This window comes from Candoia aspera, chromosome 5, assembly GCF_035149785.1.
Source record: "Candoia aspera isolate rCanAsp1 chromosome 5, rCanAsp1.hap2, whole genome shotgun sequence".
In the NCBI taxonomy this organism is placed as follows: Eukaryota; Metazoa; Chordata; class Lepidosauria; order Squamata; family Boidae; genus Candoia; species Candoia aspera.
In genome coordinates, this window is record NC_086157.1 from 81,087,440 (window position 1) to 81,101,363 (window position 13,924).

Genomic DNA, 13,924 nt, shown 5'->3' on the forward strand with positions numbered 1-13,924 from the left:
ATGAAGTAAATTGGCAGAAAGAGAAAGGTTTTCCCAATGTCAACCAGTCAGTTTTCTTCCCTAAAGAAGAACTTGAATCTGGAGGTCACCAGTCTTAGTTCAATATTTTAATTGAAAATTATTATTCCAACCAAGAAGCACATTCCTTTTCCCATCCTTAATGGCCTGCCACCTCAGCGGGAGTGATTTTTCTGCTTCAAACAAATATCTTAATCTCAATAGTACAGGGATTCTCTATTTATTTGTTCAAGGTTCAGCTGCATTGGGAAATAGGAAGGATGTTACCTACTTCGGCTTGGACTACTTTGAGTGTGTCATTTTGTCTTTGTAGGCTAGCTTGCTTCATTTTTCTTTTGTGAGCATACATCCTTCACTTTGCTTGCCAAGATGATGGACATGTCAGAATTTGGGGAAGCTGCACCTTTCCTCCGAAAAAGTGAGAAGGAAATCATGATGTTGCAGACAGTAGCCTTTGATGGTAAGATATAATGTTTTGATTCTGCTATCCATCACTTCTCCTAAACTGGTAAAGCAGATACCTGCTTGGACACAATATGATGGAAAATTCTGATATAAAGGTACATTGTAGGTCTGAATTTGAATTGTAGCCATTCTGGTTGAATCACAGTGTTTTCCACTAGGCATATCAGGCAAAGGTTGCAATAGCAGGTGAGGACCAATTATTTGTTTGTTATATATAAATAAACAAATTATCCTCTTTTAGGTGAAAAAGAGATACGGCTGGGGAATTCTGGGAGTTGAAGTCCACACATCTTTAAATTGCTAAGTTTGAGAAACACTGCATTATCTCCACAGGTTTTATAGGCATTACTGGATCTATGAAGTGGGTTGAGCATTTAGAGAAAACAAAGCAGCCTAAATCCTAGTTGTATAATATACAGTGGTTGCTGCTATTTGACGATTTTAAGTATTTAGCATGCTTGTATAATAGCAAAGAAATGTCTTTCTTTTCTAGGGAAGAAGAAATGCTGGATTCCTGATGAAAAGAAAGCATATGCTGAAGGAGAGATCAAAGAGAGTGGTGGTGGCAAAGTCACTGTTGAGACTACAGATGGGAAGGTAAGAAACCTGTCCTGCTTGATAGGTCACAAGAACAAGACCTACAAGATACAATGAGTGCAGAGAGACAGCTTGCGCAGCATACAGAGTTGGTCTAGAGCCACTTTAACAAAAAGCTCCAATAATCCAAGATGCAGAAGGAACCGCATATATAGCTGAAGAATGCCTTGCTATTTTTACCATATACTTTCTCTCTCTCTCTCCTCTCTCTCTCTGCCTTCAATTCATATAAGTCTAAATCTTTTTACCACCTTTTTATGTTACAACTGAGCATAAGAAGAGTAGAATAAAAATATCTGAGTTTTAAAAATGAACAAACAAAAAGGTGGATTTTGTAATTATCTACACACTTCCATAAAGGCATTGTAAACAATCTTAAAGAGCTCAGATGGTTTCTTTCAACAGTCAACAGTCATTTTAATAATTGCTGTAAGTTGTCTGGAATGTTTTTAAATAAGCATGTTTCTTTGCTTGGTTTCATAGGTATTTAAATGTTTCATTCTTAAAACATAAGAACAATGCTTTTCATTGGCTGGAATTTAACTTTGAATATAGTTTACAGTCTTCTATATCAGATGCCTTTTTGTTTATTCTTAGTTAGCTACCATCATTACTAATATCTTAAAACCATAAATCCACTATTATTATTATTTGAATTTCTGTACACGCTTCATAAAACAAAATTATAAACCTACCATTAATAGTAACAGCCATACATTATAAAAGCCAAGAGATATATTTTTATTTATTTTTCTATTTGATAATTAGCTATCCCAAGAGATATTGATGTAAGACTGTGCTGAGCTGTTTAAATTTAATTTGTATTTGTTAATAATACATTCTTGACAATAATCTTTACTAGTGGCTTTTTAAAAAAAAAAAAAAAGTCCTTTTGCAGTGAGGCTACTATATGCACAAAGATGGGAAAATACAGAAATACCCACAATGGAGGAGTGGACTGTGAAGATGGTAGAACCTGCTGAAATGGCTAAATTGACCCGTTTGATTAGGGAATGAACAATAACTACTTTTATAAAAGACCAGAAACCCTTTATGGAGTTTTTGCTGAAAATGGACAAAAATGAATTGGTGATTTTGGGATTTACTTATTAAAAAATGGTTGTTTATGGGAAGGAGGGAACCATGTTATGTAATTTGGGAAGGCGGAAATGGTAATAATCATGTTTGTAACTGTTGCAAAGATCAGAATTCACTTCTTTGGATATTTTTCTTTCTCTTTTTTCCCCATCTCTTTGACTTTTACTGTTTTTTACTTTTTCTTCTACCTTTTCCTACCTTTTTCTTTTTTTCTAATTTTCTGTTTCTGGAATTTTTAATTCTGTATAAAATTCATTCTCAATAAAATATTGTGTGTGTGTGTGTTTGTGTATCCTTTCAACTTAATAATATAAATAATATAATGAAAAAATGGGAAAAGGAATACGTCCAATTAAAAGTTCCTTCCTTTTTTGCAGACAGTTACCGTAAAGGAAGATGACGTTCAGCAGATGAACCCTCCAAAGTTTGACATGATTGAAGATATGGCTATGTTGACACACCTAAATGAGGCATCTGTGCTCCATAATTTGTATAGACGCTACTCTAACTGGATGATCTATGTAGGAATCCTTTATTGTTTTGTCATCTTAAAATGTGCTTTTTGAACAACATCTTCTTTGTAGAAGAATATCTTAATATTTTTTCCCCAAATAATTGTTCAGGAATTTTTTTTATGGAAGAGTTTTTATTTGGTCTACATATCTTCTATTTACTGTAGCAATTTTGTGAACTTCCTCCGCTATTCCTGATCAGTATAGTCTATTTAAAGGACAACAAGTTGGGGAAGGCTGCTTCCAAAGTGGAGCGAAGCAAAGCAAGTTAAAAGGTTAGGCTCAGTGGTACAGAGTCAGTGATTCTGTATTTTGGGTCAACAATGTTGGAAAAGTTTCCTTAATAAATTAGTATTTTTCAGCATATCTTTTTGTTCTAAAGATTGTGATAAGAAAAATATGTGGGTGAATATGGCACTTGAATAATGGCATTGCCTTAAGGCAAAGTTGATCAACCCATGGCCCACAGGCCTATGGAGTCCTTCTGGGCCTCCAGAATGCCATCCTCAGTTGACTGCTGAAACTGAGCAGCCAACATTCATGTTAATAATTGTAAAGTCTGAAGATTATTTTAAATTATGATGTTTCTTTGCTTGGTTGCATAGGTTTTTATGTTTTAATTCTTAAAAGATGTTGGGAGATTTATATATCTATTTTATTAGCCAACTACCTACCTCTTTATCTCTGCCCTCACTCCTTTTTCTATCGTAACTTGTCAGTTTTCTGAGTGCAGGTTCTGCTATAATCCTAAAAGGAAAGATGCTACTACTTGAAAAATGCTGCTGACTCAGTTCTTAAACTTCTTGGAAGAAAAAAAAAACCCAACAAAACAAAGATTACTCTCCCTTAATTAATTTCACCACTATTGATATGCAAATGGGGACTGCTTTCTGAGGTGAATTGTTGAAGGCTGCAATATGAAATGCTCTTGGTTCACTCTTCACAAAGTTATAAACGAATGTCTGAACCAGAAGAAACCATTTTCCTCTCTTTAGGATAAGGATCTTACTTTGATTCTCAGTTTCCGTGCTGAGGTAGTTCATATCTGTGAGCCAGAATTTGTAAGAACTTTCATTCTTTTTGAATGAAACAGACACCAACCTTCTCCAGTTTTCAGCCACCACAGCCAATGACCATTCTGGCCAAGGCTGAAGTGACTTGGATTATATCACAATTGAAGTGCACCAGCTAGGAGAAGACTGAATTTAGAGAAACAACAGAATTTTTGACATAAAGGCACTATTCTTATTTATTTAAAAAAATGGTATCTATTCTTTTCATTTCTAGACTTACTCAGGTCTCTTCTGTGTGACAATAAACCCTTACAAATGGCTTCCTGTCTACAAAACAGAAGTAGTTTCTGCTTACAAAGGCAAGAGACGCTCAGAGTCTCCTCCCCATATCTTCTCCATTGCAGATAATGCATACCATGACATGTTGCGTAGTAAGTAGAGCTATTTGCTTACAATTCTTATTAAAAGTTGTGTGTGTGTCTGTGTAACTTCTAGTGTCCCCAGATCACCAATATATGGCAGTGAAGTTTTACAGTTAATATACTGTAGGTGCACTAAACCTCTGCTAGGCTTAATTTCTTAATTTGCTTTGTTTTTTTAAAAAAAAGTTGTACAAAGTGGAACTAAAGTCTCAGCCATGACCTTTCTGGTGATGTCATCTTCATTCTGCCTGTGGTCTGCAAATACCTTGTTCTGTTTTGTTTTTTTAAAGAAAAAGCATATTCTATATTGGAAATAATAATCTGCTTTCTAAAAAAAATTTTAACACTTAGAAGATATCTTATTTGAAGGTTTATGTATGTGATTACTTCTGGAACTTATATGCTGCTCCAATTAGACACATTTCTGAGCAATGGATATTCCATGATCCATTAATTAGATTAAAACAATTAAAGCTAAAAGTGCAAGGGAAACTAAAAGAAAAGCAAAACAATCCAATATGATAATCAAATCTTCCTATATCAGTATAACATGACCTGATGCCATCCCTTCAGGATCATTCATCTATCCATGTGATCTTCAAAGCCTTTTGTAATAGCGTGGTCTGAAACAACAGCAAGGAAGAGACTGCCATATTTCAGAGGGTATGTTGTTCCCAAGAATGGGAATGATATAGAGGAGGCTAACCCCTGGTGTTCTTGGTGTTAGCATCTCCTAGGTGTTAGGACCTGCAGCAAACTCTCCTACTAGATGTCATCAGGCAGGCATATTTCAGTGATGGAAGGTAGTCCTGAAGAGTCATAAAGAGCTTCAAAGAAAAATAACTGTATCCAGAAACCTGCTGACAGCTGATGCAACTCCCAAAGTACTGGTATCACATGGACAAAGTAGAGCCCATCACAACTTCAGCCCCTCATTCTGGATCTTCAAAATCTTCAAGGGAGCCCCATGGACAGTTGCAACAGTCTAATTGTGATAAATCCTCACCCCATGGTGACAGTTGGTGACACCTCTCCTGGTGGATTCATATAGATGTTAAACTGGACAGAGGAGAGGGTTGATCCCCCACAGTGTAAGGTACTAGATAAAGAGCGAAGAGTCTGGAGAATGTAAGAATTATGATCCTTAGCATCAGTCACATTTTGGATAATATGTATGGCTACCATGAAACTCCAGATGACCTCTGCAAACAAAGTAAAAGGGAAGAATATTTGAGATGGTTTTCAGGAATGTCAGTTTTTGAAAACACCACTGATTATATATTTTCTTTGCAGCTTTCTTAATGAGGGAGAGTTTATATGGGTACACTTTCCCATCAAAATCGATGTTTATAAAATTGCCTTTAGCTGGGTTAAATTCAAATATAAAAATGATGCAGGGTTATCACCAACTTAGATCTACCTCATGCACTGCTGCAATGATATATTGTGACCATCATAATCCAAACTGGACCACATTGCACATTTTGGCATATCAGATTTCATCCATCAGAGGGCAGTGGTGATGCATGCCTGACAGCTGGAAGAGCAATATTTGCAGTGCTTTCAGCATTCCTGAATATTACCATACAAGCTGTGATGGATATACAGCAATTTAAAGAGCATTATGATACAAATGCATGTCTTACTTTACTGACACTAGAGGACTATAATATACAAAATAATATATTGTATATTATACAAATTTTGTATATTGAATAATATACAAAAAAGCCCAACAAAATCTGTAATTGTGCATGGCCTAGTAATATGTTTTATTTCATGGAGCTTGTAATTATTTCATATTTAAATATAACCGGCTCCACTTTAAGAGGCATGGTGTATTGCTATAAGGCAAAAAGAAGGCCTAGTTTGACTCAATCTTTTAAACTGAGTTATTTATTTAATAATATTTGTAGACCACCCCAATCCTTTCTTCTGAGTATTTTTAATTGTTACAATAGAAAAGAAGGTAAGAAAAGAAATAAGATGGAACAAAAGAATAACTACTAAATAGAGATTTTTTAAAAAAGTGTTGTGAGAAAACATTCTAGTAACACCCCAATCCTGAGGGACTCTAGGTGATGAACAGCTAAGGGGACAGAAACAAAGTTCAAGTACATTTAAAAAAAAATGTTAGCACAGTCATAAAAATTCCTGTGATGGATGCTCATAGTCAACAAGGGCCAAAAAGCATGTTGGAATAATATGGTTTTTACTGCTTCTGAAATTAAATAAAGGGTCAAATGTAAAAACAAGTTATAGGTGCCTCTTAAAGCAGGTGGTCTCAACAAGCCCTCTCTAGATGTTTGGACTGCATGGGCAGATTCAATTTTGGCAACGCTCTGCCTAATATATCCCTGTGTTGAGCCATGTAAAGTTTTGGAAGTAATACCAGCACTTTGAATTGGGCCTGGAACCTGCTGGTAAACAGCACAATGACCTTAAAACTGGTGTTACTCTGTTCTGGTCTCCTCTCAGCAGCCTGGCCCTCACATTTTGTATCAGCTGGAGCTTCTGAGTCATCTCCAAAGGCAGTTCCATGTATACTGCATTACAGTAGTCCAACCAAGTGGTGTTCAGGGTTCGAGTTACCCTCTCCAGGGTATCCTAAACCAGGTAGTGTTGTAACTGGTGCACTACCCAGGGCTGGGCAAAGTCCCCATAGTCACAGTTTGCACCTACTGCTTGAGCAGGAGCTGAGTGTCTAGGACTACTAGGACAACTACTATGGCTGATGTAACTGGATTTTCTAGTTGTTTACTAATGAATAGCAACTGTATCTTGGTAGGATTTAATCTGAATTTGTTTTCCCCTTAGACTCTCTCAGCCTCCAGACACAAATTCAGGATTTCCATGAAATTTCCAGCTCAGTCAGGGGTACCAATATATAAATGGGTGTCATCAGCATACTGATGATATTTTACCCCAAGAGATGGATGCAACTCCTAACAGTTTCCTGTAGATGTTGAATAACATAGGGTACAGCACTAAGCTCTGTGGGACTGCACATTAGAGTACACATGGGATCTCCATTGACTATCAGCTGGAGTCACTGACACAGATGGGAGGGGGACTGCCATAGAACAGGCCCTCCAATTCCCAAATTTTGTAGAATACTATAGTCAATGATACTGAATGCTGCTGAGAGGTCTAATAGTACCAAGAAGTATGCATTTCCCTATCTAGGTCCTGACAAAGACCATCCACCAGAGCAACCAAAGCCATTTTTATCTGATGATCAGGTCTGAATCCTGATAATACATTTTCTGGTAGGATTCTCTGTAGTGGATTCTCCATTACTTTCTTGACCAACTTCCCAAAAAACATGTATTTTAAAATACAGTATTTCCTAGTAATAAACTATGAGCAGCAAATGCTATTGAATATTTTTTTTCTCTTCCTCATAGATCGAGAGAACCAATCAATGCTGATTACGTAAGTGATTATTTTCAAATGTTTTATGTTCAAAACCATTATTATTATTATTATTATAACCATAATCTATTATTATTATTATTATTATTATTATTTTGTAATAGTTTCTAAAATTTTTATTAGAACATGCAAAACCAGAGGAACCTCATTTTGTTTTGGGTTGCTAAACCTTTCAAAACTGGCAGTCAGTGATTTTTCCCTTAGGCTCTAAAAGCCAGGCTTCTCTTGATTTGTATGAAAGCTGTTTACTGAGATTGCCTTAAGTCATAAATCTGGCATATTTCAGGTAAGTTGTCCTAGAATTCCTTCCTAGTGCACATGACCTATAGCTCTAAAAGGCACCTTGTCTGGAGAAGAACTTTAAGGACCTATTAAGAACTATGCTAAATTAAACTCCAGATTCTTCTAATCCAGTATCCTATTTGCTACAGGGCCCAAATAAGGGCATCAAGTCAACAGACTTTACCTGCTGCTACTCATGAATAACTTTTATTTGGTGGTGCACTGGTTATGAGCCATCAGTACCATTAGCTATGGAAAGTCTTCTCCTTAATATTGGATGAACTCTCCTCTTTCTGTGGTGTTCTAAGTCTGGGCTGCAGCTCTATGGATAGCCACCAGATGGCAGCAGAGTCCTCAGTGTCTCTTTGCTGCCGCATAGAGGTCATCTGGACTGTTGTAACCAACTTCTGGTAGCCGTATTTTTTGGAAAACATTCATTGAAAGAATGCTTTTTAAGAAAAGATGGCTGGGCCCCATTAACAAAAAGATTAATTTTCAAGTTGTATTTTCATGTAAATTAAAATGTTGAGATGCTATCATCTTTCTTTTGTTTACAGTGGAGAATCTGGTGCTGGCAAGACTGTGAACACAAAACGTGTCATTCAGTATTTTGCCACCGTTGCAGCAATTGGTGAACCTGGAAAAAAAAGTGTAAATACTCAAATGACATTCACTTTGTCTGTATAAATAATTATTACTAGCAGGAAGTGTAAGGTATTCTATTACTAGTCACAGGTAGCATGATAGTTACCTGTGATGCTTAAAAGTAATTCCAGGAGTGAAAAGACCATGAGTCTTTTTCTCTAGTAAGTTTAGTCTATCTAGAAGCTTTCTAAGTTTGTGCCATTGTTAGAATAGTTATGACAGGGCTTCAGGGTATAGCTACAGGTATATTGAATATTATATCATCTACCTACCTACCTACCTACCTACCTACCTACCTATCTATCTATCGGCTTCTCCCAAATAATCTTGAAAATGGGAATTTTGCAAGGCTGCTATGAATTTCTAAGAGATCCCTAAGCATTCTTTCAGACAAAAGAGGAATGACTATAAAAGCTATTTAAATTCACAGTATAAAATGCCTCTAAGTTCTAGAGAAAGAATACTGGTGTTTTGTTTTATTTACAATAATGTATATTTTTTGTACTGTCCTAGTGGAATAGGTATGCTTTGCCATGAATTATACAGTGCATAAAACAGCTCCATTAGGTGGGAGAGGACATGAACAGGAATAACTAGCATATGTTGGGCAAGTAACTGAAGTATTGGTCTGATTCTTGGTGATCAGGACAAGAACCAGCTAAGGATTAGTAATTCTGAGAGAACAATCAATACTAGTCTATTTGTGCTGGAAAAAGTAAGCCTATACTTAGGTACCATTTCTTGATTAAAAACAAGGATCTTAGAATTAAAATTATGCTGTGTTATACAATAAAGTGGATTGTAAAAGAAATATCTAGCAAAATCACAACTAGAAGGGATTGACAGATGAATATATATTTTATTTTATTTTTTGTTTTAAACAGCAACCAGCCACCAAGACTGGGGTAAGTCATCTATATTTGATTGATTTGTGCCATCAAATTGTTGTCAACTCTTAGCAACCACATAGTCATCTATATTACTGGAAATTTATTCCAAGCATTTCCTGTAGTTTACAACATATGTGTGCTTAATATTAGTGCTTCAAAAATACAAGTACTGTATTATTCTGTGTTCATCCATTTATTGAATTATAACTGCAGTATGAGGGATAGATGATTCACAACCCTCCCATATTTGCCAATTGCTTTTTCCACTTACAAATATATATATTATTACAAAAAATCTTATATGCACGGAATGATGGAATTGCTTTGTAATGCTAAGCCAATGTAATGTAGATGTTGTGTAATTGGGACCAAACACACAGATTCAACTTCATCATCATAGAATTCACTAGCTGACCTTGGGCCTGTCATTTTCTTTCAACCCAAACAAGTTGGGGGCATGAAATGGGAGAAAGACCTCCTTTGTCACCTTCCCTGAGCTTCCAGAAGAAAGGTATTTTAATTGGTAAGACTGGCAGCTGTCCATATGAAGGCTGCTTTGCAGTTCCACCACATCTTAACCCTGTTTTAACTGTTCTGTCAGATTATCTGGAGTTTTTTTGCCAGTGTATTTTCTGCATAGTGTTGCATTCTTCTGGTATATCAGGGTGAAGTCAGAAATCAGGTATAGAATTACATTCTAAATTACTTAAAACTTTTGCATTGTAAGGGAACCCTGGAAGATCAAATCATCCAAGCCAACCCAGCTTTGGAAGCTTTTGGGAATGCCAAAACTCTGAGAAATGACAACTCTTCACGTTTTGTAAGTATGATTTCTAACTATGGAACTTTACCATCACTCATTATTATATTCATAAAATAGAACCAGAAATTGAATAACGTTAAAATCTGTAGCTTCATCCCCCCTCGCATTTTTAATAGTACTGTATTCCTTGAGTAATGATTGAATGATTTCCTACATGTAATGTCAGCAGCTGTTCTGCTATTACTTATTGGAACATTCTGGCACAGAGATTGTACTGTCTTAGGATTTTAGCAACAAGTTTGCAAGCTAAAGCATAACCAAACAGGAATTGACTTAATCAGGTTCTCTTACAATAAAAATGTGTTTAAAAAGATTTGTTCCACAGGGAACAAAGGTCAAGAATTTTATACAAGCAGTTTTCTAGCCTCTATCACTGAAATCCAGTCAGTGATGATTATCCTAAATCAGGATCCAGGACTACTGAGAAGAAGTTCCTGGTTCTAAATCAGATGTTATACCCTGCTGTCCAGCATATGTGGGGTAGCATCAAATGCAAAAGCAGCAGGACCATCTCAAGTTTAAAAAAGAAGGAAGGAAGGAAGGAAGGAAGGAAGGAAGGAAGGAAGGAAGGAAGGAAGGAAGGAAGGAAGGAAGGAAGGAAGGAAGGAAATTGTATTATTTTCCACTGATAAACAAGTACAGTGCAGTTTTGTATATGGGAAACATAGAAGTCCTGTGTAAAACAAGCTAGTCACAATACAACCAAAGAGAATGTTTTAATTATGGCTGTGGAGCTGCAGAAACCACAGTACACCCCAAATTCACACATGAAAAGAACAGAGAAGGCTGCAGTTCTAGACACTTGAAAACCATCTACTCTGTTGTAAACTGATAATATATTTTTAACCTCTGTTTATAGATGTACAAAATGTGTGTCTTTCCAGGAGGAATATTTAGAAATGAAGTGCATATATCCTTGCACAGATATCTAAATATCATATTTCTTTTCTTAAGCAATCCTAAAGCAGCAGATTCTGTACCTACCAGTGGTAGATGATTCCTTTGTCAAATTGTTTTAGAAAGTTTATTGACTTAGAATAGTTCCATACCAGTGTTTTGCAGCACTTTGGGAATGGCCATAAACTTGATTGTTCTCAGTTTTGTTTTGGAGAAAAAGGTAAAATCTCTCTATTGTTGAGCTTGACTCCCAGTGACCTCATGGTCATATTTATTTCGGTCTCTTGACTACAGTATGTTTAATGTATCCTTGCTGCTGTATTCTTCCTGGATGTTAAAAAAACCGATTCTAGCTACATCCCTTCAGCAATGTATTTTACTTCTTTTTTGTGTGAGGTAAGGGGAGGGGAATTTGTTATTCTACATCCAATGATAGTTCAGGGCTTGAGATGATATTTTTGCTATTTTCTGTTGATCAGTAACAAGGAAAGAGTTTGCACAGTCATTGGCACGTCATGTATATTTCAAGCTCAGCAAAAATTCAGCAAAAGTTAAGACGATCATAGGTCTGCTTCAGACTACTTTATGGTGACTGGAGGACAAAAATGCATATACTTTTTCTAAAGTCAAAAGGGAGCCCTGCTCAACCAGGTTAAAGGTCTGTGGAAAGCACATAAATAGGACATGGTTGTAATATTGGCCTTCCTGCTGATGTTTCTCAGCAGACGATATTCAGAACCATATTGCCTTTGATGTTGGAGACTATATATAGTGATCATGATCAGCAAATGCTAAAATACACATTAATAGGTAGAATAAACATAGCTTAATTTAGTTTCAGTATGAAGTTCCATGATTATTGGCAATCAGTCTTCTAACTGGCTTTCACACTTCTGGACTCAAGGTGATGCAAAGTACTTCACTGAAAAGAATCATCAAACCAATCAACAAACCCTTGTCAAAACAAAGCTAGACCACCTCACAGAGACCTACTAGTAATAAGTCTTGGCTATGGTAAAATAATTTAGATAATCATAACAATCATCTGTACAAACATAGAGCATTCAAAGCAGTTGCTTTCAGGCAAGGACTTATACAATGGAAATCTTATGTTCTACCCAAATATAGGTAGTGCTGATCGGAGCTGGTTGTAGTAATGTAGTTAATCAGAAGCAATTACCTGTTCCTGAATAGGCCATTACCCTTAAGGTGCTCTTCCAAGAAATCTGGCAGTGATGATACACCTGTGGATTTGGAAGCTGTGTTTCTATGTCAAAGTCAAAATTCTTGATTGCTGAATCAGAGATATAGGAGTATCTACAGTATGTTTAATGTATCCTTGCTGCTGTGTTCTTTAGGTTTAGTCTATCAAGATCTCTGACTATAGCTTGGGAACATGCATGGCAAACTCTTTTTTTAGTCATCTTCATCATTACTTCCTTGAATGAGGATTCATCGTTCCAAGGAGTCATGCCACTTTAATTATGTATTGTGTGAATGATTTGTTTTATTTGTCCAGAATCTTCTACCATTAAACTAGATTGATGAAACTTAACAGTGTGTGTAAACCTAGACAGTATGGAATACAACTATAACTTATGGCTTACTAAAAACCAACCATTGTGGCTTATGCAACAAACAATGATTTAAATAAACCATGGTATAACTGTGTGAATCAGCCAAAGATTTATCATAACATCAAGACAAGGCAATTATCAAAGCAAGCTTATAGTAATTGGTAGGCTACTATTGGTTCTATATATTGTCATTTTCACATGTTTTTAAACTTTGTACAACAGGGCAAATTTATCAGAATCCATTTCGGAACTACAGGCAAGCTATCATCTGCTGATATTGAAATCTGTAAGTAACACACTACTTATTATAATTATACACTTTATATTTCACATAAACTTTCAACCTATTTTTTAGTTTAATTCTTCAATCTCCAATTAGATCTTTTAGAGAAATCCCGAGTTATTTTTCAACAACCAGGTGAAAGAGACTATCACATTTTCTATCAGATCTTGTCAGGAAAGAAAGCAGAGCTACAAGGTAAGAATAAAGAAAAGCATGCTTGTGTGCATATTGAGATATAACTTTTCTGGATAGAGGAACTGAAAAAGGAAAATGTTAATGTGAAATAACACAGTCAGTAATTTAAATTGAATAATATCACTGTAATAAAAAAGTAAATGTGTAATTTGGAGAACTCTGAGTGGTTAAGTTGGTAATTTTCTATCTTTAAAATAAAGGAGCAATCAACATTCTACTGAAATAATGCTTTAAAAAAATCAAATTACCGCTAACACTGAATTTAATTGATTATTTCATATCATTATTGGCCTTATTAACCCTTAGATTCTTAGTCTGCAGACCTTTGCCTTGTCCAGCACTTTAAAATTTCACGTATTGGAGCCATGGCTAGACAATGCTGCATGTATATAGAAGAAAATAACTAAGTTTCCATGCAAAATTTTTGTTTATGGTAGAAGATTGCACACACATTGAAACATGTATAATAGTGAAAGCCTAGAATTTCACTGTCAGTCAAGATAGACCATACTGGTCTAGATAGATTCTAACACAGCATGAAAATAAATGCTTATGTACCATAGTTGGATGTCTTGTATTGGGACTCAATGTATAGTTCTGGATGGACAGATAGCCAAACCATGATAATGATAATACTTTACACAGTTTGAAAGAGGATGTTCCTTCCCATCTATTTTGTTACTTAGGTCACTACACCTGTTATTATACAGATTTTTGAACTTCAGTAGCTGGTCCTGTCTATCATCTAGTTTTGAACCCGATTTATACATAG

General features: G+C 35.7%; 1 protein-coding gene across 3 annotated transcripts in view; it reads left to right on the top strand.

Annotated features, from left to right (window-relative positions):
- Window positions 1–381: 381 nt before the first annotated feature.
- Window positions 382–13,924, top strand: part of MYH15 (myosin heavy chain 15) — an 84,154-nt gene continuing 70,611 nt past the window's right edge. Inside the window, exons 1-10 of one of the 3 annotated variants that reach the window (XM_063305574.1) lie at window positions 382–478; window positions 977–1,080; window positions 2,556–2,699; window positions 3,978–4,134; window positions 7,533–7,560; window positions 8,400–8,493; window positions 9,372–9,392; window positions 10,105–10,197; window positions 12,897–12,960; window positions 13,054–13,152. In XM_063305574.1, coding sequence (XP_063161644.1) covers window positions 388–478; window positions 977–1,080; window positions 2,556–2,699; window positions 3,978–4,134; window positions 7,533–7,560; window positions 8,400–8,493; window positions 9,372–9,392; window positions 10,105–10,197; window positions 12,897–12,960; window positions 13,054–13,152 — 895 coding nt within the window. In that variant the 5' untranslated portion in view covers window positions 382–387. The remainder of the gene's footprint in view (window positions 479–976; window positions 1,081–2,555; window positions 2,700–3,977; window positions 4,135–7,532; window positions 7,561–8,399; window positions 8,494–9,371; window positions 9,393–10,104; window positions 10,198–12,896; window positions 12,961–13,053; window positions 13,153–13,924) is intronic. The other 2 variants (XM_063305575.1, XM_063305573.1) reach the window with 2 other exon arrangements.